General features: G+C 51.4%; 1 protein-coding gene across 1 annotated transcript; it reads left to right on the top strand.

The window, feature by feature from the left end:
• On the top strand, nt 1-27,141 carry LOC132388075 (ribonuclease inhibitor-like). The gene is made up of 5 exons (XM_059960433.1): nt 1-23; nt 25,508-25,678; nt 25,835-26,005; nt 26,161-26,328; nt 26,493-27,141. Exons 1-5 carry the CDS (start codon nt 1-3, stop codon nt 26,674-26,676), a joined length of 717 nt encoding a protein of 238 aa, XP_059816416.1. The 3' UTR covers nt 26,677-27,141.

Below are 27,141 nucleotides of genomic sequence, written 5' to 3'. Positions count from 1 at the left end.
ATGGGGCCAAAAGATTCCCGGATGTAAGGCAACAGTGGCCGGAGTCCCGGGGATCGGGAAAACAACAATGGTACAAAAAATTGTTTACGACTGGGCCACAGGGAAAATATACCAACAATTCCAGTTTGTCTTCAGTTTTAAGTTCCGGGATTTAAACTCCATTAACGGCAGAATAAACCTGAGGGAACTGATTCTGGATCAGTATCCTTACTTCGGGAATATCCTGAGAGAGGTCTGGAAGAACCCAGAGGGATTGCTGTTTATATTCGATGGTTTGGATGAATTCAAACACACCATCGATTTTGCTGACAGTCGGAGAGATACAGAACCCAAGCACCAGTGTCCAGATCCCGAGTGGTGGTGTGAAGTGTCTGACATTGTGTACAGTTTAATCCAGGGCAAGCTGCTCCCAGGGTGTTCAGTGCTGGTGACCACCCGTCCCACTGCGTTACGTTTATTGGAAAAGGCAGAGATCAGTGTCTGGGCTGAAATCCTGGGATTTTCAGGTGAGGAACGGAAGGAATATTTCATCAGACATTTTGAAGATCAGACGGTGGCGGAAGCTGTTTTCAAACACGTGATGGAGAACGAGATCCTGTACACCATGAGCTACAACCCCTCCTACTGCTGGATCCTCGCTCTGGCACTGGGCCCCTTCTTCACACAAAGAGTCAGGGACCCTCAGCGAGTTCCCAAGACCATCACCCAACTGTACTCCTACTACATTTACAACATCCTGAAAAACCACAGCCGTGAGATTGAGAACCCCCGTGATGTGTTACTCAGGGTTGGTCAAATGGCCTTCAGAGGAGTGTCCGAGAAGAAGATTGTGTTTATAGATGCAGATTTGATCAAGTACAATCTGCAGCCTTCCCAGTTCTTGTCCGGGTTCCTGATGGAGCTTTTGGAGAGAGAGGATTCTGCCCGGAGCGTGGTCTACACATTCCCACACCTCACCATCCAAGAGTTTGTAGCTGCAGTCGCACAATTCCTGAATCCACATCCCGGGGATATCCTGAAATTCCTTACTGAAGCCCACAACACGACAGATGGGAGATTTGAGGTATTTCTCCGTTTTGTTGCTGGGCTCTCCAACCGAATGACAGCTCGGGGCCTGGAGGAGTTTCTGGGTCCATTTCCTCATCAAACAACCTGCTGGGTGATTGACTGGGTGAATGAGGAGGTTAAACGCCAGAGTAGAAACCTGAGGAGTGAAGCTGGTAAAAGGAGCCGCCTGAACACATTGCACTACCTGTTTGAGTCTCAGAATCGTGGACTGGTTCAAGAAACATTGGAGAGACTTTCATTCTGTGGAATGACACTGACCCCGATTGACTGCGCGGTCCTGTCTCATGTCATCGGACTCTGTGATACAATAAAACACCTCGACCTGGAGAACTGCCACATTCAGTGTGAAGGAATCCAGCAGCTGGGACCCGGGCTGCACAAGTGCCAGGAGTTGGGGTAACTTGATTTATCTCTCACTCTGAACTGTGAAACTGTCTCATTGTGTTGTTTCAATGTAAAGGAATTTCGGTGAATTTGTAGTAAATCAGATTGTGAAGAATTGTGACAAATGCCCAGGGGATCAGTCAGTAATTCCCCAAGGACGGGAGGGTTCTGTGGTTCCTTGTGGAGGGATGTTGGAGACTTCATCAGATCAGTGAACAACGGCCATTGGTTTAATGGTAATACATCACAGTAATGGCCGCGTTTCTCGCTGCCTGTGACTCGTCCATTGACAATGTTCCTTCTCACTGTTACTGACACCCAGACCGACACTGACTGCAGCAGTTGGGTCAGAGATTCACACCCCTTTCCCGGTGAGAGACAAGAGACCGTTAGCAGACTGTCCCAGTGAGAAGGAAAGAAATACCACTGTGAGATTGTCCTCCCACTGCCTTTCCCCTAGCGTGACTTTGCACACTTCCAGATACGCAAAAAGCGAGGGCGCATCTCCTCTGGGGCTCTGTTCAGAACCAACACACACGTCCAAAAAAAATTCTGCATCCTCTCGTCTTGTAGGATTACCGTTTACCCTTGGAATCCTCCTGTGGGACCTCTCATCCCAATCCCCCTTCCATTCTTTGGAATCTCGCCCCCATCCCCGTTCCTCCTGTGGGCTCTCTATTACTCTTTCCTCATCCTCCTGTGGAATGTCTTTTCCACACACCCCCACTTCCTGTGAGATCTTTCCTCCCCATCCCCCTTCCTCCTCTGAGATCTCCCCACCCTCTTCCTCCGGTGAATCTCTCTTCCCCATTCCTCTTCCTCCGGTGAGATCTCTCCTCCCCATCCCTCTTCCTCCTGTGAGATCTCTCTTCCCCATCTATCTTCCTCGTGTGGGATTTATCTTCCCCATAACCTTTCCTCCTGTGGGATCTCTCTCCCCCATTGACTTCTTCCTGTTGGATCTCTCTTTGGCATGCTCCATTGTCCTGTGCAATTTCTCTTCCCCAACACCCTTCCTCCTGTGAGATTTCTCTTCTCAATCCCACATCCTCCGGTGAGATCTCTCTTCCATATCTCTCCTCCTCCTGGCTGATCTCTTAACCCCTTCCCCCCTCATCCTGTTTAATCCCTCTCTCTCCCCACTTCCTCCATTAGGACCACTATTCCCCATCCCCCTTCCTCCTGTGGGTTCTCTCTTCCTCATCCCCCTTCCTCCTGTGAGATCTCTCTTCCCCATCCCTCATCCTGCTGTGGGATCTCTCATCTCCATCCCCCTTGCTCCTGTGCTATCTCTCTTCCCCATCCCCCTTCCTCCTGTGGGATCTCCCTTCCCCATCCCCTTCTTCCTGTGGGATCCCTTCCTCCTGTGGGTTCTCTCTTCCCCATCTCCTTCCTCCTGTGGGTTCTCTCTTCCCCATCTCCTTCCTCCTGTGGGTTCTCTCTTCCTCACCCCCATCCCCCTTTCGCCTGTGGAAACTCTTCTCCCCAAAGAATCATAAAATCATTTAACACAACAGCACAGAAAACAAGCCATCCGGTCCTTCTAATCTGTACCAAAATCTTATTCTGCGTCCCATTGACCTACACCCAGTCCATAACCCTCCGGTCCTCTCCCATCCATGTATCTATCCAATTTATTCTATTTTTAAAGCTTAAGCGTGAGTCCACATTTTGCGCATCAGATGGCAGCTCGTTCCACACTCTCACCACCCTCTGAGTGAAGAAGTTCCTCCTAATGCTCCCCCGAATCCTTTCCCCTTTCAGGCTGAAGCCATTTCTTCTCTTATTTATCTCTCCTAATCTATGTGGAAAGAGCCTATTCACATTTACCCTGTCTATACCCTCATAATTTTGTAAACTTCTATCAAATCTCCCCTCTTTCCTCTACGCTCCAAGCAATAAAGTCCTAACCTGTTTAATCTTTCCTTGTAACTTAACTCCTGAAGAGCCGGCAACATCCTAGTAAATCTTCTCTGCACTTTTTCAAACTTACTGATATCCTTTCTATCGTTAGGTGATCAGAACTGCACACAATATTCCCTATTTGACCTCACCAATGTCTTATACAACCTAACCATAATATTCCAACTACTAAACTCAACTTTGATTTATTAATGCCAGGGTGCCAAAAGCCTTCTTTACAACCCTGTCTCCCTGTGATGCCACTTTCAGGGAATTATGTATCTGAACCCCCGGATCCCTTTGTTTCTCCGCACTCTTCAGTGCCCTACCATTTACTGTGTACGTCCTACCTTGATTTGTCCTTCCAAAATGCAACACCTCACCCTTGTCTGCATTAAATTTCATCTGCCATTTTCTGGTCAATTCTTCCAGTTGGTCCAGATCCCTCTGCAAGCATTGAAAGCTATCCTCGCTGTCCACAACGCCTCCATCTTAGTTTCATCCACAAACCTGTTGATCCAATTTATCACATTATCATCTAGATCATTGATATACAGACAACAAACAACAATGGTCCCAGCACAGATCCCTGAGACACACCACTAGTCACAGGCCTCCAGTCTGAGAAGCAATCATCCACTAACACTCTCTGTCTTCTCCCACACAGACAATTCGAATCCAGTTTACAACCTCTCCATGGATACCTAGTGTCTGGACCTTTAGAACTAACCTCTTATGTGGGACCTTGTCAAAGCCCTTACAAAAGTCAATGTAGACAACATCCACAGCCTTTCCTTCATATGCATTCTTGGTAACCTCCTCGAAAAACACTACAAGATTCCTTAAAAATAATCTACCACATACAAAGCCATGGTGACTATCTTTTATCAGCCCTCGGCTGTTCAAATCCTTGTATATCCGATCTCTCAGAACACCTTCAGATAATTTACCTACTACTGATGTCAGGCTCACTGGTCTGTAATGACCTGGTGTACTTTTGGAGCCTTTTTCAAACAACGGAACTACAGGAGCTGCCCTCCAATCCTCCGGCAACACAGCGGTGGTGAAGGAAATTTTAAATCTTTCTGCCAGGGTCTCTGCAATTTCTACATTAGTCTCTCTCAAGGTCTGAGGAAATCTCATGTCAGGCCCGGGGGATTTATCTATCTTTAATTACTGTAAGGGAGCAAGCAGCTCCTCCTCTTTAATCTCTACACGTTCCATGTCACTACCGTTTGTTGCCCTTAATTCCATATCCGCTATGCCAGTTTCCTGAGTAAACACTGACGCAAAAAAACTGTTTAAGATCTCCCGCATCTCGTGATGCTCCACACATAGATGACCACTCTGATCTTCTAGGGGACCAATTTTGTCCTTTACTATCCTTTTACTCTTAATTTACATTGAAGAAAACCTTCAGGTTTACCTTCACATTATCTGTCAAAGCAACCTCATGTCTTCTTTTTGCCTTCCTGGTTTCCTTCTTTAGCATTCCCTTACATTTTCTATACTCTTCAAGTACCTCACTTGTCCCTTGTAGCCTATACCTGCTAAACACCTACTTAATCAGATCACTAATATCCCTTGAAAACCAAGGTTCCCTATCCCTGTTAACTTTGCCTTTAATCCTGGCAGGAACATGCAAACTCTGCTTTCTCAAAATTTCACCCTTGAAGGCGTTCCACTTACTGAACACATCCTTGCCAGAAAACAAATTATCCCAATCCACTCTTCCCAGATCCTCTCTCGTTTCCACAAAATTGGCCCTTCTCCAATTCAGAACCTTAACTGGTGGACCAGTCCTATCCTTATCCATAATTATCTTGAAACTAATGACATTATGGTGACTGGACACAGAATGTTTGCTTACGCATACTTCTGTCACCTGACCTGTTTGATTCCCTAATAGGAGATCAGGTACTGCACCCTCTCTCGTTGGTACCTCAATACATTGATTTAGAAAACTTTCCTGAACACATTTGACAAACTCCACGCCATCTAACCCTTTCTTAGAGTGGGCGTCCTCGTCAATATGTGGAAAGTTAAAATCCCCTACGATTACAGCTTCCTGTTTCTTACATTGGTGTGCTACCTCTCCACAGATTTGCTCCTCCGATTCTCACTGACTATTGGGCGGTCTATAATACAACCCTATTAGTGTGCTCACACCTTTCCCGTTCCTCAGCTCCACCCATATGGCCTCTGTAGACGAGCCCTCCGGGCTGTCCCGTCTACACACAGCTGTGAGATTCTCCCTGACTGGTAATGCCACTCCACCCCCTTCTATCCCTATCCCCTACCACGTCTGAAGCAATCGAAACGCGGAACATGAGGCTGCCAGTCCTGCCCCTCCTGCAAACCAAGTCTTACTAATAGCAATAATGTCGATATCACCATGCCAATCCACGCGCAAAACTCATCTGCCTTACCTACAATACTCGTTGCATTGAAATAGATGCACCTGCGAACATTCCTCTCACATACAAACCTTTGATATCTGTCTATACAAGCAGTCCTCGCATGACCCTTATCCTCCTCCACCTCACTATCTGCTCTAACACTCTGGTTCCACTCCCTTGCAATCTAGTTTAAAACCCCCGGAGCAGAGCTTGCTAACCTACCGACAAGGATGTTAGTCCCCTCCAGTTCAGATGCAAACTGTCCAATTCAAACTGGTCGCAACTCCCCTGGAAGAAAGGCCAATTGTCCAGAAACTTGAACACCTCCCTCACGCACCATCCCCTCAGCCACATATTTTGCTGCATTATCTTCCTATTTCTAGCCTCACTAGCACGTGGCATGGGTAGCAATCCTCCTGTGAGATCTCACGTTCCCATCCCCCTTTCATTCTCTGGGCTCTCTGTTCCCATTCCCACTTCCTTCCAACTGTTGGATCTCTCCTCAGCATCCACCGTCCTCCTGTGGGATCCCCCTTCCCCATCCCCCTTACTCCTGTGTGATCTCCATTCCCCATCCCCCTTCATCCTGTGGGATCTCTCATCCCCGTCCCCCTTTCTCCTGTGGGATTTCCCCTCCCCATCCCCCTTCATCCTGTGGGATCTCTTATCCCCATCCACCTTCCTACTGTGGGATCTCCCTTCCCCATCCCCCTTCCTCCTGTGGGAACTCTCACTCCCATCCCCATTCCTCCTGTGTGATCTCTCAATTCCATCCCCGTTCCTTCTGTGGGATATCTCTTCCCCATCCCCCTTCCCCCTGTGGGATTTCACTCACACCCCCCTTACTCCTGTGGGATCTCTACCCCATTCCGCTTCCTCCTGTGGGAATTCTCTTCCCATCCCCCTTCCTCCTGTGTGATCTCTCAATTCCATCCCCGTTCCTTCTGTGGGATATCTCTTCCCCATCCCCCTTCCCCCTGTGGGATCTCACTCACACCCCCCTTACTCCTGTGGGATCTCTACCCAATACCGCATCCCCCTTCCTCCTGTGGGATCTCTCACTCCCATTCCCATTCCTACTGTGAGATCTCTCTTCAACATCCCCTTTCCTCCTGTGTGATCTCTCTTCCCCATCCCTCTTCCTTCTCTGGGACTTCTGTCCCCAATCCCCTTTCCTCCTGTGGGATCTCTCTTCCCCATCCCCCTTTCTTCTGTGGGTTCTCTCTTCCTCGTCCCCCTTAATCCTGTGGGATCTCTCTTCCCCATCCCCCTTGCTCCGGTGGGATCGCTCTTCCACATCCCCCTTCCTCCTGTGGGACCCCTCTTCCCCATCCCCCTTCCTCCTGTGGGATCTCCCTTCCCCGTCCCCCTTCCTCCTGTTGGATCTCTCTTCCCCATCCCCCTTCCTCCGGTGGGGTCGCTCTTCCACGTCCCCCATCCTCCAGTGGGATCTCTCTTCCACATCCTTCTGTGGGATCTCTCTTCCCCTTCACCGATCATCCTGTGGGACCCCTCTTCCCCATCCCCCTTCCTCCTGTGGGACCTCCCTTCCCCATCCCCCTTCCTTCTGTGGGATCTCCCTTCCCCTTCCCCATTCCTCCTGTGTGATCTCTCAATCCCATCCCCCTTTCCTTCTGTGGGATCTCTCTTCCCCATTCCCCTTCCCCCTGTGGGATTTTACTCACATCCACCTTACTCCTGTGGGATCTCTACCCCATACCGCTTCCTCCTGTGGGTTCTCTCTTCCCCATCTCCTTCCTCCTGTGGGTTCTCTCTTCCTCACCCCCTTCCCCCTTTCGCCTGTGGGAACTCTCCTCCCCAAAGAATCATAAAATCATTTAACACAACAGCACAGAAAACAAGCCATCCGGTCCTTCTAATCTGTACCAAAATCTTATTCTGCGTCCCATTGACCTACACCCGGTCCATAACCCTCCGGTCCTCGGTCCTCTCCCATCCATGTATCTATCCAATTTATTCTATTTTTAAAGCTTAAGCGTGAGTCCACATTTTGCGCATCAGATGGCAGCTCGTTCCACACTCTCACCACCCTCTGAGTGAAGAAGTTCCTCCTAATGCTCCCCCGAATCCTTTCCCCTTTCAGGCTGAAGCCATTTCTTCTCATATTTATCTCTCCTAATCTATGTGGAAAGAGTCTATTCACATTTACCCTGTCTATACCCTCATAATTTTGTAAACTTCTATCAAATCTCCCCTCTTTCCTCTACGCTCCAAGGAATAAAGTCCTAACCTGTTTAATCTTTCCTTGTAACTTAACTCCTGAAGAGCCGGCAACATCCTAGTAAATCTTCTCTGCACTTTTTCAAACTTACTGATATCCTTTCTATCGTTAGGTGATCAGAACTGCACACAATACTCCCTATTTGACCTCACCAATGTCTTATACAACCTCACCATAATATTCCAACTTCTATACTCAGTACTTTGATTTATGAATGCCAGGATGCCAAAAGCCTTCTTTACAACCCTGTCTACCTGTGACGCCACTTTCAGGGAATTATGTATCTGAACCCCCGGATCCCTTTGTTTCTCCGCACTCTTCAGTGCCCTACCATTTACTGTGTACGTCCTACCTTGATTTGTCCTTCCAAAATGCAACACCTCACCCTTGTCTGCATTAAATTTCATCTGCCATTTTCTGGTCAATTCTTCCAGTTGGTCCAGATCCCTCTGCAAGCATTGAAAGCTATCCTCGCTGTCCACAACGCCTCCATCTTAGTGTCATCCACAAACCTGTTGATCCAATTTATCACATTATCATCTAGATCATTGATATACAGACAACAAACAACAATGGTCCCAGCACAGATCCCTGAGACACACCACTAGTCACAGGCCTCCAGTCTGAGAAGCGATCATCCTCTACCACTCTCTGTCTTCTCCCACACAGCCAATTCGAATCCAGTTTACAACCTCTCCATGGATACCTAGTGTCTGGACCTTTAGAACTAACCTCTTATGTGGGACCTTGTCAAAGCCCTTACAAAAGTCAATGTAGACAACATCCACAGCCTTTCCTTCATATGCATTCTTGGTAACCTCCTCGAAAAACACTACAAGATTCCTTAAAAATAATCTACCACATACAAAGCCATGGTGACTATCTTTTATCAGCCCTCGGCTGTTCAAATCCTTGTATATCCGATCTCTCAAAACACCTTCAGATAATTTACCTACTACTGATGTCAGGCTCACTGGTCTGTAATGACCTGGTGTACTTTTGGAGCTTTTTTCAAACAACGGAACTACAGGAGCTGCCCTCCAATCCTCCGGCAACACAGCGGTGGTGAAGGAAATTTTAAATCTTTCTGCCAGGGTCTCTGCAATTTCTACATTAGTCTCTCTCAAGGTCTGAGGAAATCTCATGTCAGGCCCGGGGGATTTATCTATCTTTAATTACTGTAAGGGAGCAAGCAGCTCCTCCTCTTTAATCTCTATACGTTCCATGACACTACCGTTTGTTGCCCTTAATTCCATATCCGCTATGCCAGTTTCCTGAGTAAACACTGACGCAAAAAAACTGTTTAAGATCTCCCGCATCTCGTGAGGCTCCACACATAGATGACCACTCTGATCTTCTAGGGGACCAATTTTGTCCTTTACTATCCTTTTACTCTTAATTTACATTGAAGAAAACCTTCAGGTTTACCTTCACATTATCTGTCAAAGCAACCTCATGTCTTCTTTTTGCCTTCCTGGTTTCCTTCTTTAGCATTCCCTTACATTTTCTATACTCTTCAAGTACCTCACTTGTCCCTTGTAGCCTATACCTGCTAAACACCTACTTAATCAGATCACTAATATCCCTTGAAAACCAAGGTTCCCTATCCCTGTTAACTTTGCCTTTAATCCTGGCAGGAACATGCAAACTCTGCTCTCTCAAAATTTCACCCTTGAAGGCGTTCCACTTACTGAACACATCCTTGCCAGAAAACAAATTATCCCAATCCACTCTTCCCAGATCCTCTCTCGTTTCCACAAAATTGGCCCTTCTCCAATTCAGAACCTTAACTGGTGGACCAGTCCTATCCTTATCCATAATTATCTTGAAACTAATGACATTATGGTGACTGGACACAGAATGTTTGCTTACGCATACTTCTGTCACCTGACCTGTTTGATTCCCTAATAGGAGATCAGGTACTGCACCCTCTCTCGTTGGTACCTCAATACATTGATTTAGAAAACTTTCCTGAACACATTTGACAAACTCCACGCCATCTAACCCTTTCTTAGAGTGGGCGTCCTCGTCAATATGTGGAAAGTTAAAATCCCCTACGATTACAGCTTCCTGTTTCTTACATTGGTGTGCTACCTCTCCACAGATTTGCTCCTCCGATTCTCACTGACTATTGGGCGGTCTATAATACAACCCTATTAGTGTGCTCACACCTTTCCCGTTCCTCAGCTCCACCCATATGGCCTCTGTAGACGAGCCCTCCGGGCTGTCCCGTCTACACACAGCTGTGAGATTCTCCCTGACTGGTAATGCCACTCCACCCCCTTCTATCCCTATCCCCTACCACGTCTGAAGCAATCGAAACGCGGAACATGAGGCTGCCAGTCCTGCCCCTCCTGCAAACCAAGTCTTACTAATAGCAATAATGTCGATATCACCGTGCCAATCCACGCGCAAAACTCATCTGCCTTACCTACAATACTCGTTGCATTGAAATAGATGCACCTGCGAACATTCCTCTCACATACAAACCTTTGATATCTGTCTATACAAGCAGTCCTCGCATGACCCTTATCCTCCTCCACCTCACTATCTGCTCTAACACTCTGGTTCCACTCCCTTGCAACCTAGTTTAAAACCCCCGGAGCAGAGCTTGCTAACCTACCGACAAGGATGTTAGTCCCCTCCAGTTCAGATGCAAACTGTCCAATTCAAACTGGTCGCAACTCCCCTGGAAGAAAGGCCAATTGTCCAGAAACTTGAACACCTCCCTCACGCACCATCCCCTCAGCCACATATTTTGCTGCATTATCTTCCTATTTCTAGCCTCACTAGCACGTGGCATGGGTAGCAATCCTCCTGTGAGATCTCACGTTCCCATCCCCCTTTCATTCTCTGGGCTCTCTGTTCCCATTCCCACTTCCTTCCAACTGTTGGATCTCTCCTCAGCATCCACCTTCCCCCTGTGGGATCCCCCTTCCCCATCCCCCTTACTCCTGTGGGATCTCCATTCCCCATCCCCCTTCCTCCTGTGGGATCTCTCAATTCCATCCCCGTTCCTTCTGTGGGATATCTCTTCCCCATCCCCCTTCCCCCTGTGGGATCTCACTCACACCCCGCTTACTCCTGTGGGATCTCTACCCCATACCGCATCCCCCTTCCTCCTGTGGGATCTCTCACTCCCATTCCCATTCCTACTGTGAGATCTCTCTTCAAAATCCCCCTTCCTCCTGTGTGATCTCTCTTCCCCATCCCTCTTCCTTCTCTGGGACTTCTGTCCCCAATCCCCTTTCCTCCTGTGGGATCTCTCTTCCCCATCCCCCTTTCTGCTGTGGGTTCTCTCTTCCTCGTCCCCCTTAATCCTGTGGGATCTCTCTTCCCCATCCCCCTTGCTCCGGTGGGATCGCTCTTCCACATCCCCCTTCCTCCAGTGGGATCACTCTTCCCCATCACCGATCATCCGGTGGGACCCCTCTTCCCCATCCCCCTTCCTCCTGTGGGATCTCTCTTCCCCGTCCCCCTTCCTCCTGTGGGATCTCTCTTCCCCATCCCCCTTCCTCCGGTGGGGTCGCTCTTCCACGTCCCCCATCCTCCAGTGGGATCTCTCTTCCACATCCTTCTGTGGGATCTCTCTTCCCCTTCACCGATCATCCTGTGGGACCCCTCTTCCCCATCCCTTCTGTGGGATCTCCCTTCCCCGTCCCCATTCCTCCTGTGGGATCTCGCACACCCATCCCCATTCCTCCTGCGTGATCTCTCAATCCCATCCCCCTTTCCTTCTGTGTGATCTCTCTTCCCCATTCCCCTTCCCCCTGTGGGATTTTACTCACATCCACCTTACTCCTGTGGGATCTCTACCCCATACCGCTTCCTCCTGAGGGATTTCTCTTCCCATCCCCCTTCCTCCTGTGCGATCTCTCTTCTCCATTCCCCATCCTCCTGTGCGATCTCTCTTCCCCAACCCCCTTCCTCCGGTGGAGTCGCTCTTCCCCGTCCCCCTCCTTCCTGTGGGATCATTCTTCCCCGTCCGCCATCCTCATGTGGGATCTCTCTTCCACATCCTCTTCTGGGATATCTCTTGCCCACCCCACCCCCTCCTCCTCTGGGTTATCTCTTCCGCACGCCCTTCCTCCTGTGCGATTTCTTCCCCATCTCCCTTCCTCCCCTGGGATCTCTCTTCTGCACCCACTTCCTCCTGAGGGATCCCTACCCCAGCCCACTTCCTCCTCTGGGATCTCTCTTCATAATCCCCCTTCCCACTGTGAGATCAATCTGCCGAAACCCAATTCCTCCTGTGGGATATCTCTTCCCAATCCCGCTTATTACTGTGGGATCTCTCTTCCCCATCCCGCATTCTCCTCTGGGATCACTCGTGCCCGCCCATCTTCTCCTGTGTGATCTCTTCCCAAATCCCCTTCCTCCTGTGGGGTTTCTCTTCCACATCCCCCTTCCTCCTGTGGGATCCCTCTTCCACGTCCCCCCTGCCTCCTGTGGGAACTCTCTTCCCCATCCCCCCTCCTCCTGTGGGATCCCTCTTCCCCATCACCCTTTCTCCTGTGGGAGATCTCTTCCTCATCAGTCTTAACGCAGCGGCACCCCTCTTCCCCGTCCCCCTGCCTCCTGTGGGATATCTCTTCCCTATCACCCTTCCTTCGGTGGGATCGCTCTTCCCCGTCCCCTTTCCTCCAGTGGGATCTCTCTACCACATCGTCCTGTGGGATCTCTCTTCCCCAGCCGCCTTCATCTGGGATCTCTCTTCACCATCCCCCTTCACACTGTGGGATCATATTCCACGTCCCCCTGCCTCCTGTGGGATCCATCTGCCCTGTACCCCTGCCTCCCGTGGAATCTCACTCCCCCATGCCCCTTCCTCCTTTGGGACCTCTCTTCCCCATCCCCCTTCCTCCTGTGGGATCTCTCTTCCCCATCTCCCTTCCTCCGGTGGGATCTCTCTTCCCATCCCCCTTCCAACTGTGGGATCTCTATTACCATCTCCCTTCCTTTGCTGGGATCTGTCCCCATCCGCCACTCGTCTCTGTGATCTCTCTTCCCCCTCCCTCCAACCTCCTGTGGGATATCTCTTCCCCATCCCCCTTCCGCCAGTGTGATAGCTCTTCACCGACCCCCTTCCTCCTGTGGGGTCACTCTTCCACGTCCCCCTGCCTCCTGTGGGTTCTCTCTTCCCCATCCCCCTTTCTCCTGTTGAATCTCACTTCCACATCCCCCTGCCTCCTGTGGGTTCTCTCTTCCCCATCCCCCTTTCTCCTGTGGGATCTCTCTTCACCATCCCTCCTCCTTCTCTGGGATCTCCCTTTCCCATCCCCCTTCCTCCTGTGGGACCTCCCTTCCCCATCCCCCTTCCTTCTGTGGGATCTCCCTTCCCCATCCCCATTCCTCCTGTGTGATCTCTCAATCCAATCCCCCTTTCCTTCTGTGGGATCTCTCTTACCCATCCCCCTTCCCCCTGTGGGATTTCACTCACATCCACCTTCCTCCTGTGGGATCTCTACCCCATTCCGCTTCCTCCTGTGGGAATTCTCTTCCCATCCCCCTTCCTCCTGTGGGATCTCTCAATTCCATCCCCGTTCCTTCTGTGGGATATCTCTTCCCCATCCCCCTTCCCCCTGTGGGATCTCACTCACACCCCGCTTACTCCTGTGGGATCTCTACCCCATACCGCATCCCCCTTCCTCCTGTGGGATCTCTCACTCCCATTCCCATTCCTACTGTGAGATCTCTCTTCAAAATCCCCCTTCCTCCTGTGTGATCTCTCTTCCCCATCCCTCTTCCTTCTCTGGGACTTCTGTCCCCAATCCCCTTTCCTCCTGTGGGATCTCTCTTCCCCATCCCCCTTTCTGCTGTGGGTTCTCTCTTCCTCGTCCCCCTTAATCCTGTGGGATCTCTCTTCCCCATCCCCCTTGCTCCGGTGGGATCGCTCTTCCACATCCCCCTTCCTCCAGTGGGATCACTCTTCCCCATCACCGATCATCCGGTGGGACCCCTCTTCCCCATCCCCCTTCCTCCTGTGGGATCTCTCTTCCCCGTCCCCCTTCCTCCTGTGGGATCTCTCTTCCCCATCCCCCTTCCTCCGGTGGGGTCGCTCTTCCACGTCCCCCATCCTCCAGTGGGATCTCTCTTCCACATCCTTCTGTGGGATCTCTCTTCCCCTTCACCGATCATCCTGTGGGACCCCTCTTCCCCATCCCTTCTGTGGGATCTCCCTTCCCCGTCCCCATTCCTCCTGTGGGATCTCGCACACCCATCCCCATTCCTCCTGCGTGATCTCTCAATCCCATCCCCCTTTCCTTCTGTGTGATCTCTCTTCCCCATTCCCCTTCCCCCTGTGGGATTTTACTCACATCCACCTTACTCCTGTGGGATCTCTACCCCATACCGCTTCCTCCTGAGGGATTTCTCTTCCCATCCCCCTTCCTCCTGTGCGATCTCTCTTCTCCATTCCCCATCCTCCTGTGCGATCTCTCTTCCCCAACCCCCTTCCTCCGGTGGAGTCGCTCTTCCCCGTCCCCCTCCTTCCTGTGGGATCATTCTTCCCCGTCCGCCATCCTCATGTGGGATCTCTCTTCCACATCCTCTTCTGGGATCTCTCTTGCCCACCCCACCCTCTCCTCCTCTGGGATATCTCTTCCGCACGCCCTTCCTCCTGTGCGATTTCTTCCCCATCTCCCTTCCTCCCCTGGGATCTCTCTTCTGCACCCACTTCCTCCTGAGGGATCCCTACCCCAGCCCACTTCCTCCTCTGGGATCTCTCTTCATAATCCCCCTTCCCACTGTGAGATCAATCTGCCGAAACCCAATTCCTCCTGTGGGATATCTCTTCCCAATCCCGCTTATTCCTGTGGGATCTCTCTTCCCCATCCCGCATTCTCCTCTGGGATCACTCGTGCCCGCCCATCTTCTCCTGTGTGATCTCTTCCCAAATCCCCTTCCTCCTGTGGGGTTTCTCTTCCACATCCCCCTTCCTCCTGTGGGATCCCTCTTCCACGTCCCCCCTGCCTCCTGTGGGAACTCTCTTCCCCATCCCCCCTCCTCCTGTGGGATCCCTCTTCCCCATCACCCTTTCTCCTGTGGGAGATCTCTTCCTCATCAGTCTTAACGCAGCGGCATCCCTCTTCCCCGTCCCCCTGCCTCCTGTGGGATATCTCTTCCCTATCACCCTTCCTTCGGTGGGATCGCTCTTCCCCGTCCCCTTTCCTCCAGTGGGATCTCTCTACCACATCGTCCTGTGGGATCTCTCTTCCCCAGCCGCCTTCATCTGGGATCTCTCTTCACCATCCCCCTTCACACTGTGGGATCATATTCCACGTCCCCCTGCCTCCTGTGGGATCCATCTGCCCTGTACCCCTGCCTCCCGTGGAATCTCACTCCCCCATGCCCCTTCCTCCTTTGGGACCTCTCTTCCCCATCCCCCTTCCTCCTGTGGGATCTCTCTTCCCCATCTCCCTTCCTCCGGTGGGATCTCTCTTCCCATCCCCCTTCCAACTGTGGGATCTCTATTACCATCTCCCTTCCTTTGCTGGGATCTGTCCCCATCCGCCACTCGTCTCTGTGATCTCTCTTCCCCCTCCCTCCAACCTCCTGTGGGATATCTCTTCCCCATCCCCCTTCCGCCAGTGTGATAGCTCTTCACCGACCCCCTTCCTCCTGTGGGGTCACTCTTCCACGTCCCCCTGCCTCCTGTGGGTTCTCTCATCCCCTTCCCCTTTCTCCTGTTGAATCTCACTTCCACATCCCCCTGCCTCCTGTGGGTTCTCTCTTCCCCATCCCCCTTTCTCCTGTTGAATCTCACTTCCACATCCCCCTGCCTCCTGTGGGTTCTCTCTTCCCCATCCCCCTTTCTCCTGTGGGATCTCTCTTCACCATCCCTCCTCCTTCTCTGGGATCTCCCTTTCCCATCCCCCTTCCTCCTGTGGGACCTCCCTTCCCCATCCCCCTTCCTTCTGTGGGATCTCCCTTCCCCATCCCCATTCCTCCTGTGTGATCTCTCAATCCAATCCCCCTTTCCTTCTGTGGGATCTCTCTTACCCATCCCCCTTCCCCCTGTGGGATTTCACTCACATCCACCTTCCTCCTGTGGGATCTCTACCCCATTCCGCTTCCTCCTGTGGGAATTCTCTTCCCATCCCCCATCCTCCTGTGAGATGTCTCTTCTCCATCCGCCATCCTCATGTGGGATCTCTCTTCCCCATCCGCCAGCCTCCTGTGGGATATCTCTTCCCCATCCCCCAGCCTCCTGTGGGATATCTCTTCCCCATCCCCCAACCTCCTGTGGGATATCTCTTCCCTATCACCCTTCCTGCGGTGGGATCACTCATTCCCGTCCCCTTTCCTCCAGTGGGATCTCTCTACCACATCCTCCTGTGGGATCTCCCTTCCCCATCCCCCTTCACACTGTGGGATCTATCTTCCCAAACCAACTTCCTACTGTGGGATCTCTCTTCCCCATCCCGCTTCCTCCTGTGGGATCCCTCTACCACATCCCCCTTCCTCCTTTGGCATCTCTCTTCCCCATCCCCCTTCCTCCTGTGCGATCTCTCTTCTCCATCCCCCATCCTCCTGTGGGATCTCTCTTCGCGATCCCCCTTCCTACGGTGGGATCGCTCTTCCACATCACCCTCCTTCCTGTAGGATCCCTCTTCCCTGTCCGCCATCCTCATGTGGGATCTCTCTTCCACATCCTCTTCTGGGATCTTTCTTCCCACCACCCCCCCTCCTCCTCTGGGATCTCTCTTCCGCACACCCTTCCTCCTGTGCGATTTCTTCCCCCTCTCCCTTACTCCTCTGGGATCTGTCTTCTGCACCCACTTCCTCCTGTGGGATCCCTACCACAGCCCCCTTCCTCCTCTGGGATCTCTCTTCTTAATCCCCCTTCCCACTGTGGGATCAATCTTCCCAAACCCACTTCCTCCTGTGGGATATCTCTTCCCAATCCCGCTTATTCCTGTGGGGTCTTTCTTCCCCATCCCGCATTCTCCTCTGGGAGCACCCTTGCCCGTCCCCCTTCTCCTCTGTGATCTCTTCCCAAATCCCCTTCCACCTGTGGGTTTTCTATTCCACATCCCCCTTCCTCCTGTGGGATCCCTCTTCTACGTCCCCCCTGCTCCTGTGGGAACTCTCTTCCCCATCCCCCCTCCTCCTGTGGGATCCCTCTTCCCCATCACCCTTTCTCCTGTGGGATATCTCTTCCTCATCGCCCTTAATCCTGCGGGATCCATCTTCCCCAGCCTCCTGCCTCCTGTGGGATCTCACTTCACCATCCCCCAACCTCCTGTGGGATATCTCTTCCCCATCACCCTTCCTGCGGTGGGATTGCTCTTCCCCGTCCACTTTCCTCCAGTGGGATCTCTCTACCACATTCTCCTGTGGGATCTCCCTTCCCCATCCCCCTTCACACTGTGTGATCTATCTTCCCAAACCAACTTCCTACTGTGGGATCTCTCTTCCCAATCGCCCTTCCTCCTGTGGGATCCCTCTTCCCCGTCCCCCTGCCTCCCGTGGAATCTCACTCCCCCATCCCCTTCCTCCTTTGGGACCTCTCTTCCCCATCCCCCTTCCTCCTGTGGGATCTCTCTTCCCCATCTCCCTTCCTCCGGTGGGATCTCTCTCCCCATCCCCCTTCCAACTGTGGGATCTCTATTACCATCTCCCTTCCTTTGCTGGGATCTGTCCCCATCCCCCACACGTCTCTGTGATTTCTCTTCCCCCTCCCCCCAACCTCCTGTGGGATCTCTCTTCCCCATCCCCCTTCACACTGTGGAATCTATCTTCCCAAACCAACATCCTACTGTGGGATCTCTCTTCCCAATCCCCCTTCCTCCTGTAGGATCCCTCTTCCACGTCCCCCCGCCTCCTGTGGGATCTCTCTTCCCCATCATCCTTCCTCCGGTGGGATCGCAATTCCCCATCCCCCTCCTTCCTGTGGGATCCCTCTTACCCGTCCGCCATCCTCATGTGGGATCTCTCTTCCACATCCTCTTCTGGGATCTCTCTTCCCACCACCCCCCTCCTCCTCTGGGATCTCTCTTCCGCACACCCTTCCTCCTGTGCGATTTCTTCCCCATCTCCCTTACTCCTCTGGGATCTGTCTTCTGCACCCACTTCCTCCTGTGGGATCCCTACCCCAGCCCCCTTCCTCCTCTGGGATCTCTCTTCTTAATCCCCCTTCCCACTGTGGGATCAATCTTCCCAAACCCACTTCCTCCTGTGGGATATCTCTTCCCAATCCCTCTTATTCCTGAGGGATCTCTCTTCCCCATCCCGCATTCTCCTCTGGGATCACTCTTGCCCGTCCCCCTTCGCCTGTGTGATCTCTTCCCAATCCCCTTCCTCCTGTGGGTTTTCTCTTCCACATCCCCCTTCCTCCTGTGGGATCACTACCCAAGCCACCTTCATCTGGGGATCTCTCTTCACAATCCCCCTTCCCCCTGTGGGATCCCTCTTCCCCATTACCCTTTCTCCTGTGGGATATCTCTTCCTCATCACCCTTAATCCTGCGGGATCCCTCTTTCCCGTCCCCCTGCCTCCTGTGGGATCTCTCTTCCCCGTCCCCCAACCTCCTGTGGGCTATATCTTCCCCATCCCCCAACCTCCTGTGGGATATCACTTCCCTATCACCCTTCCTGCGTTGGGATCGCTCTTCCCCGTCCCCCTTCACACTGTGGGATCTATCTTCCCAAACCAAATTCCTACTGTGGGATCTCTCTTCCCAATCCCCCTTCCTCCTGTGGGATCCCTCTTCCACGTCCCCCTGCCTCCTGTGGGATCTCTCTTCCCCGTCCCCCTGCCTCCCGTGGAATCTCACTCCCCCATCCCCCTTTCTCCTGTGGGATCTATCTTCCTCATCCCCCTTAATCCTGTGGGATTCCTCTTCCTCGTCCGCCTGCCTCCTCTGGGATCTCTTCCCCATGCCATTTCCTCCTGTGGGATCTCTCATCACCATCCCCCTTCCTTCTGTGGCATCTCCCTTCCCCATCCCCCTTCCTCCTGTGGGATCTCTCACTCCCATCCCCATTCCTCCTGTGTGATCTCTCACTCCCATCCCCATTCCTCCTGTGTGATCTCTCAATCCCATTCCCCTTTCCTTCTGTGGGATCTCTCTTCCCCTTCCCCCTTCCCCCTGTGTGATTTCACTCACATCCACCTTCCTCTTGTGGGATCTCTACCCCATACCGCTTCCTCCTGTGGGATCTCTCTTCCCATCCCCCTTCCTCCTGTGGGATCTCTCTTCCCCATCCCCCTCCCTCCTGTGGGATCCCTCTTCCCCGTCCGCCAAACTCCTGTGGGATATTTCTTCCCCATCAACCTTCCTGCTGTGGGATTGCTCTTTCCTGTCCACTTTCCTCCAATGGGATCTCTCTACCACATCCTCCTGTGGGATCTCTCTTCCCCATCCCCCTTCACACTGTGGGCTCTATCTTCCCAAAGCAACTTCCTACTGTGGGATCTCTCTTCCCAATCGCCGTTCCTCCTGTGGGATTCCTCTTCCATGTCCCCCTGCCTCCTGTGGGATCTCTCTTCCCCGTCCCCCTGCCTCCCGTGGAATCTCCCTCCCCCATCCCCCTTCCTCCTTTGGGACCTCTCTTCCCCATCCCCCTTCCTCCTGTGGGATCTCTCTTCCCCATCTCCCTTCCTCCGGTGGGATCTCTCTTCCCATCCCCCTTCCAACTGTGGGATCTCTATTACCATCTCCCTTCCTTTGCTGGGATCTGTCCCCATCCCCCACTCGTCTCTGTGATCTCTCTTCCCCCTCCCTCCAACCTCCTGTGGGATATCTCTTCCCCATCCCCCTTCCTCCAGTGGGATCGTTCTTCCCCGTCCCCCTTCCTCCTGTGGGGTCCCTCTTCCACGTCCCCCTGCGTCCTGTGGGACCTCTCTTCCCCATCCCCCTTCCTCCTGTGGGATCTCTCTTCCCCATCTCCCTTCCTCCGGTGGGATCTCTCTTCCCATCCCCCTTCCAACTGTGGGATCTCTATTACCATCTCCCTTCCTTTGCTGGGATCTGTCCCCATCCGCCACTCGTCTCTGTGATCTCTCTTCCCCCTCCCTCCAACCTCCTGTGGGATATCTCTTCCCCATCCCCCTTTCTCCAGTGGGATCGTTCTTCCCCGTCCCCCTTCCTCCTGTGGGGTCCCTCTTCCACGTCCCCCTGCGTCCTGTGGGATCTCTCTTCCCCATCCCCCTTTCTCCTGTGGGCTCTTTTCTCCATCCCCCTTCCTCCTGTGGGATCTCTCTTCCCCATCCCCCATCCTCCTGTGTGATCTCTGTTCGCCATCTCCCTTCCTCCTGTGGGATCTATCTTCCCTGTCCCCCTTTCTCCTGTGGGATCTCTCTTCCCCATCCCCCTTCCTTCTCTGGGATCTCCTTTTCCCATCTCCCTTCCTCCTGTGGAATCTCTTCCCCATTACCCTTCCTCCAGTGGGATCGCTGATCCCCATCTCCCTTCCTCCTTTGGGATATCTCTTCCCCATCCCACAATCTCCTCTGGGATCTCTTCCCCATGTCATTTCCTCCTGTGGGATCTCTCATCACCATCCCCCTTCCTCCCGTGGGACCTCCCTTCCCCATCCCACTTCCTTCTGTGGGATCTGTCTTCCCCATCTCCTTTACTCCTATGGGATCTCTCTTCCCCATCCCCCTACCTCCTGTGTGATCTCACTTCCCCGTCCCCCTTTCTCCTGGGGGATCTCTATTCCCCATCTCCTTTACTCCTATGGTATCTCTCTTCCCCATCCCCCTACCTCCTGTGGGATCTCACTTCCCCGTCCCCCTTTCTCCTGTGGGATCTCTCTTCCCCATCTCCTTTCCTCCTGTGGGTTTGCTCTTCCCCATCACCCTTCCTCCTGTGGGAATTCTCTTCCCCATCCCTTTAGCACGGGTGGGTCGATTTCACTGTGTCCCATTGACATTTCTGCATTTCGGTCAGGAACACTTTTCTCTCCATCTGGAAATGAGAGAGAATATGTGGAGTTTACAGGGTCACACCGACAGACTAGATTACTGACAGTTGCTGAATACCCTGGAGCTGGGCAGTGAAGGACATTGACAGTGATGGGAATTCCGATCAGTGATTTACTGAAGGGTTTAATGTTTCCTGAAATATCCGAGTGAGAGAAATTCCCCCAGACCCACGGTTTGAATCACTTTGTTCATCAATATGTCTGATTGTGTTTAGACTTGGGCGGAACGACCTGGGAGATTCAGGGGTGAAACTGGTGTCTGCGGCTCTGAGGAACCCGGAGTGTAAAATACAGAAACTGTGGTAAGTACCAGACTGTTGGAGATTGTGTTTACAGTCACTGGGTGTCTGACACTGAACATTAATGTGATCAGTAGAAACCAAGAAACAAAGAAAACGTACAGGACAATACAGGCCCTTCGGCCCACAACGCTGTGATGAACATGTTTCTATCTTAGAATTATCTCCGTTTTACCCAGAGCCCTCTATATTTCTAAACTCAATGTCGCCATCCTGGAGTTAAAAGATCCGATCGTTTCCGCCTCCACCACCGCCACCAGCAGCCCATTCCACACACTCACCACTCTCTGTGTAAAAAAACTTACCCCTGACCGCTCCTCTGTACCTACTTCCAAACATCTTAAAAATATGCCCTCTCGTGCTAGCCATTTCAGGCCTGGGGAAAAGCCTCTGACTATCCACATGATCAATGCCTCTCATTATCTTGTCCAGCTCTATCAAATCACCTCCCATCCTCTGCCTCTCCAAGAGAATAGGCCGAGTTCACTCACCCTTTTCTCATAAGGTATACACCCCAATGCAGGCAACATCCATGTAAATCTCCTCTACACCCTTTCTATGGTTTCCATGTCCTTCCGATAGTGAAAAGACCAGCATTGAGCACTGTACTCCAAGTGGGGTCTGATCAGGATCCTATATAGCTGCGACATATAACTATGTAACCATAACAGCATGGAAACAGGCCATCTTGGCCCTTCTAGTCCGTGCCGAGCAGTTACTCTCACCTAGTCCCACCGAACTGCACTCAGCCCATAACCCCCCATTCCTTTCCTGTCCATATTCCTATGCAATTTTACTTTAAATGACAATACCGAACCTGCCTCTACCACTTCTGCTGGTAACTCATTCCACATAGCCACCACTCTGTGAGTAAAGAAATTCCCCCTCGTGTTACCCTTAAACTTTTGCCCCCTAATTCTCAAATCATGTCCTCTTGTTTGAATCTCCCCTACTCTCAACGGAAAAAAGCCTATTCATGTCAACTCGATGTATTCCCCTCATAACCTGTCAACTCTTAAACATTACCTCTCGACTCTTAAACTCAATCCCACGACTGATGAAGGCCAATAAACCGTATGCCTTCTTAATTACAGAGTCAACCTAGATAGCAGCTTTGAGTGTCCTATGTATTCGGACCCCAAGATCCCTCTGATCCTCCACATTATCAAGACTCTTGCCATTAACACTGTATTCTACCAGCATATTTGACCTACCAAAATGAACCACTTCACACTTATCTGGGTTGAACTCCATTTGCAACTTCTCAGCCCAGTTTTCATCCTTTTGGTGTCCCACTGTGACCTCTGACATCCCTCCACACTATCCAAAACACCCCCAACCTTTGTGTCATCAGCAAACTTGGCTTGGGTATTTTCCACTTCCTCATCCAGGTCACTTATAAAAATCACAAGACTAGGGGTCCCAGAACAGATCCCTGAGGCACTCCACTGGTCACCAACCTCCATGCAGAATATGACCCATCTACAACCACTAATGGTCTTCTGTAGGCAAGCCGATTCTGGATCCACAAAGCAATGTCCCCTTGGATACCATGCCTCCTTACTTTCTCAATAAGCCTTGCATGTGGTACCTTATCAAATGACTTGCTGAAATCCATATACACTACATCCACTGCTCTACCTTCCGGTCCCGGTGACTTATCCAACTTGATGCTTTCCAAACGCTCCACCACATCCTCTTTCTTAATATCTACATTCTCAAGCTTTTCAGTCCACTGCATGTCATCCCTACAATTGCCAAGATCCATTTCCGTCATGAATACCGAAGCAAATGGTTTATTAAATACCTCCGCTATTTCCTCCGGTTCCATACACACTTTTCCATTGTCACACTTGCTTGGTCCTATTCTCTCACATCTTACCCTCTTGCTCTTCACATACTTGCAGAATGCTTTGGGGTTTTCCTTAATCCTGTCCACCAAGGCCTTCTCATGACCCCTTCTAGCTCTCCTGATTTCATTCTTAAGCTCCTTCCTGCTAGCCTTATAATCTTCCAGATTCATATCATTACCTCATTTTTTGAACCTTTCGTAAGCTGTTCTTTTCTTCTTGACTAGACTTACAACAGCCTTTGTGCACCACGGATCTTGTTCCCTACCATACTTTCCATGTCTCACTGGAACGTACCTACTCAGAACCCCACGCAAATATCCCTTGAACTTTTTCTACATTTCTTCGGTATGTTTCCCTGAGAACATCAGTTTCCAATTTATGCTTACAAGTTCCAGCCTGATAGCCTCATAGTTCCCCTTACTCTAATTAAGGGTTTCCCTAGCTTGCCTGTTCCTATCCCTCTCTAAGGATATGGTAAAAGAGATAGAATTGTGATCACTATCTCCAAAATGCTCTCCCACTGAGAGACCTGACACCAGGCCAGGTACATTTCCCAATAGCAGATTAAGTAAAGCCTCTCCTCTTGTAGGCTTATCTACAAATTGCGTAAAGAAACCTTCCTGAACACGCCTACCAAATTCCACCCCATCTAAACTCCTCACTCGAAATCTGTCAATCAATATTTGGGAAGTTAAAATCTCACACCTCAACAACCCTGTTATTGTTACTCCTTTCCAGAATCTGTCTCCCTATCTGCTCCTTGATGTCCCTGTTACTGTTGGGTACCCTATACAAAACACCGAGGAGAATAACTGACCCATTCCTGTTCCTAACTTCCACCCACAGAGATGCTGTAGACAACCCCTCCATGATGTCCTCCTTTTCTGTGGCCGTGACACTATCTCTGATCAACAGTGCCAGGTGCCCACCTCTTTTGCCTCCCTCCCTGCCCTTTCTGAAACAATTAAATCCTGACACTTAAAGTAGCCATTCCTGCCCCTGCACCATCCAAGTCTCTGTAATGGCCACCTCATTATAGCTCCAAGAGCTGATCCACGCTCTCAGCTCATCCGTTTTATTCATCATACTCTTTGCATTAAAATAGACACATCTCAAACCATCGGACTGAGTGCCTCCCTTCTCTATCTCCTGCGTATCCTCCCTTTCACACTGTCTCCAAATTCTCTCTATTTGTGAGTCAACCTTCCTCTCCTCCATCACATCAATTTGGTTCCCTCCCCACAGCAATTCTAGTTTAAACTCTCTCCAGTCGCCTTAGCAAACCTTCCTGTCCGGATATTGGTCCCCCTGGGATTCAAGTACAACCCGTCATTTTTGCACAGATCACACCTGCTCCAAAAGAGGTCCCAATGATCCAGAAACTTGAATCCCTGCCTCCTGCTCCAATCCCTCAGCCACGCGTTTATCCTCACCTCATCCTAATCTTATTCTCACAGTCAGTAATTCCGAGATCACTACCTTTGAGGTTCTGCTTCTCAATTTCCTTCCTAACTCCCTGTACTCTGTTTTCAGGACCTCTTCCCATTTCCTACCTATGTCACTGGTACCAATTTGTACCATGACCTCTGGCTGTTCTCCTTCCCACTGCACGATATCGCGGACGTGATCAGAAACATCCTGGACCCTGGCACCTGCGAGGCAAATTACCATCTGAGTTTCTTTCCTGCCTCCACAGAATCGTCTGTCAGACCCCCTAACTATAGTCCCATATCTCTGCTGCCTTCCTCTTCCTTTCCGCACCGTTCTGAGCCACAGGGCCAGACTCTGTGCCAGAGGTGTAGCTGATGTTGCACCCCCTCCAACAGTACTTGATCAGGAGTACTTATTGTTAAGGGGTATAGCCACTGGGGTATTCACTAGTACCTGCTTCTTGCCCTTCCCTCTCCTGACTGTGACCCACTTCTTCAGTCTCCCGTGGCCCCGGTGTGACCACCTGCCGGTAACTCCTCTCTATCACCTCCTTGCTCTCCCTGACCAGACGAAGGTCATCGAGCTGCATCTCCAGTTCCCTAACTCAGTCCCTAAGGAGCTGCAGCTCGACCCACCGGGTGCAGATGTTGCCGTCCGGGAGGCTGGGAGTCTCCAGGATCTCCCACATCTGACACCGAGCACAGAAACCCAGTCTCACACACATACTGTCTGTATTGTAAACAGATAACCTACCTCGCCTCGACCCTTTATCGCCGAAGCCCCGTTGAGCCACAGCCTTCCTACTCTGTCTCCCGCTCCTCTGACGCTCGCTCTGTAAATCTGTCTTCCTTTTAAACTCTTCTCGCTGTTCCCACTGGTCGACTTGCGCAGTCATTCTAAAGAAAAAAATCAGTAACTGTGTTACTGATAAACACCGGGGCTTTGTACCGTCTCCTGTCTCTCTGTGTCCTTCACCCTCACTCTCTCTCGTCTTCAGGTTGAATTATGTCGGTGTAACAGCTTCTGGTGCCGAGGATCTCGCCTCCGCTCTCAGTACAAACCCATCACTGACGGAGCTGAACCTGAGTGATAATAAACTGGAAGATTCAGGAGTGAAACTGGTGTCTGCGGCTCTGAGGAACCCGGAGTGTAAAATACAGAAACTGGTGTAAGTACCAGACTGTGGGAGATTGTGTTTACAGTCACTGGGTGTCTGACACTGAACATTAATGTGATCAGTAATTGTGTTACTGATAAACACATGGGGATTTGTACCATCTCCTGTCTCTCTGTGTCCTTCACCCTCACTCTCTCTCATCTCCAGGCTGTGGCGTGTCGGTCTCACAGACTCTGGTGCCGAGGATCTCGCCTCCGCTCTCAGTACAAACCCATCACTCTCGGAGCTGAACCTGAGTGATAATAAACTGGGAGATTCAGGAGTGAAACAGGTGTCTGCGGCGCTGAGGAACCCGGAGTGTAAAATACAAAAACTGCGGTAAGTACCAGACTGTGGGAGATTGTGTTTACAGTCACTGGGTGTCTGACACTGAACATTAATGTGATCAGTAATTGTGTTACTGATAAACACTGGGGATTTGTACCGTCTCCTGTCTCTCTGTGTCCTTCACCCTCACTCTCTCTCATCTCCAGGCTGTGGGATGTCGGTCTCACAGATTCTGGTGCCGAGGATCTCGCCTCCGCTCTCAGTACAAACCCATCACTGACGGAGCTGAACCTGTTATCAAACCCGCTGACAGACCGATCTGTCCCCGCTCTCCGCCGCCTCATACTGACCCTCCCGAGTCTGGAGCGGATCTGGTGAGTGTTTGTGTTAATGTTCAATGTGATAAAATATCAGCGGATCGGCGGGTTTTCTGGTGATATTTGTCTGTGAGTGTTGTTGAAACATTAACCCCGGCCCCCTGTTACTGACACTGTTGTGTAATCTGTTTATTTCATCTTTATTCTTCCATCTGTTTCAGGCTGGCGGGGAATCGGTTCAGTGAGACAGGGAGGAAGGAACTGAGATCTCTGCAGGAACCCAGACCCGGACTGAGAGTGATCCTGTCAACATCTGAATGTGTGAACATCCCCGCCCGCGGGATGGGGTTGTGGACATTTGGCCGATTCCCCGTCCTCCCCTTTAACTCCCGCCCTTACCTTTAATGGCCGCGCGCCGGGGGTGACTCCGAACGGTTTTAACGGAACCAGCTCAAGTCTCGCGCTGTGCGTCGCTCGGACGTGTTTCCACCTGTTGTCCGGCGGCGCAACTTCCGCCGGATGTGCGTGTACGAGACTCCCACCTGACACCCCGGGGACTTACTCAGACAGAAAGAGTCCGGGGTCTGGGGCTCAGTCTGGGTCACCGATGTCCCGGGGTGGGATTATCCCGGGAGAGAATCTTTTTGCTCCCTTTGCCGAGGACGGTGCATTCGGCAGCCTGGCCCATATAATGATGTTAAATGGACAAATATCTCGGCAGTGACCCTGGATCTGCAGCGATCTCGGACACGGCCCTGAAGTGTGATTTTATAATCATCGGTTCCCCGATGCAGAGTGACGGTGAGAAACGGGACTGAATATTCAAACCCGTTGTCGCCGGTCAGTTAATTGTGTGTGACCGTGAATGAG

This window comes from Hypanus sabinus, unplaced genomic scaffold, assembly GCF_030144855.1.
Source record: "Hypanus sabinus isolate sHypSab1 unplaced genomic scaffold, sHypSab1.hap1 scaffold_262, whole genome shotgun sequence".
Classification (NCBI taxonomy): domain Eukaryota; kingdom Metazoa; phylum Chordata; class Chondrichthyes; order Myliobatiformes; family Dasyatidae; genus Hypanus; species Hypanus sabinus.
This window is presented reverse-complemented; position numbering and strand designations above follow the sequence as displayed.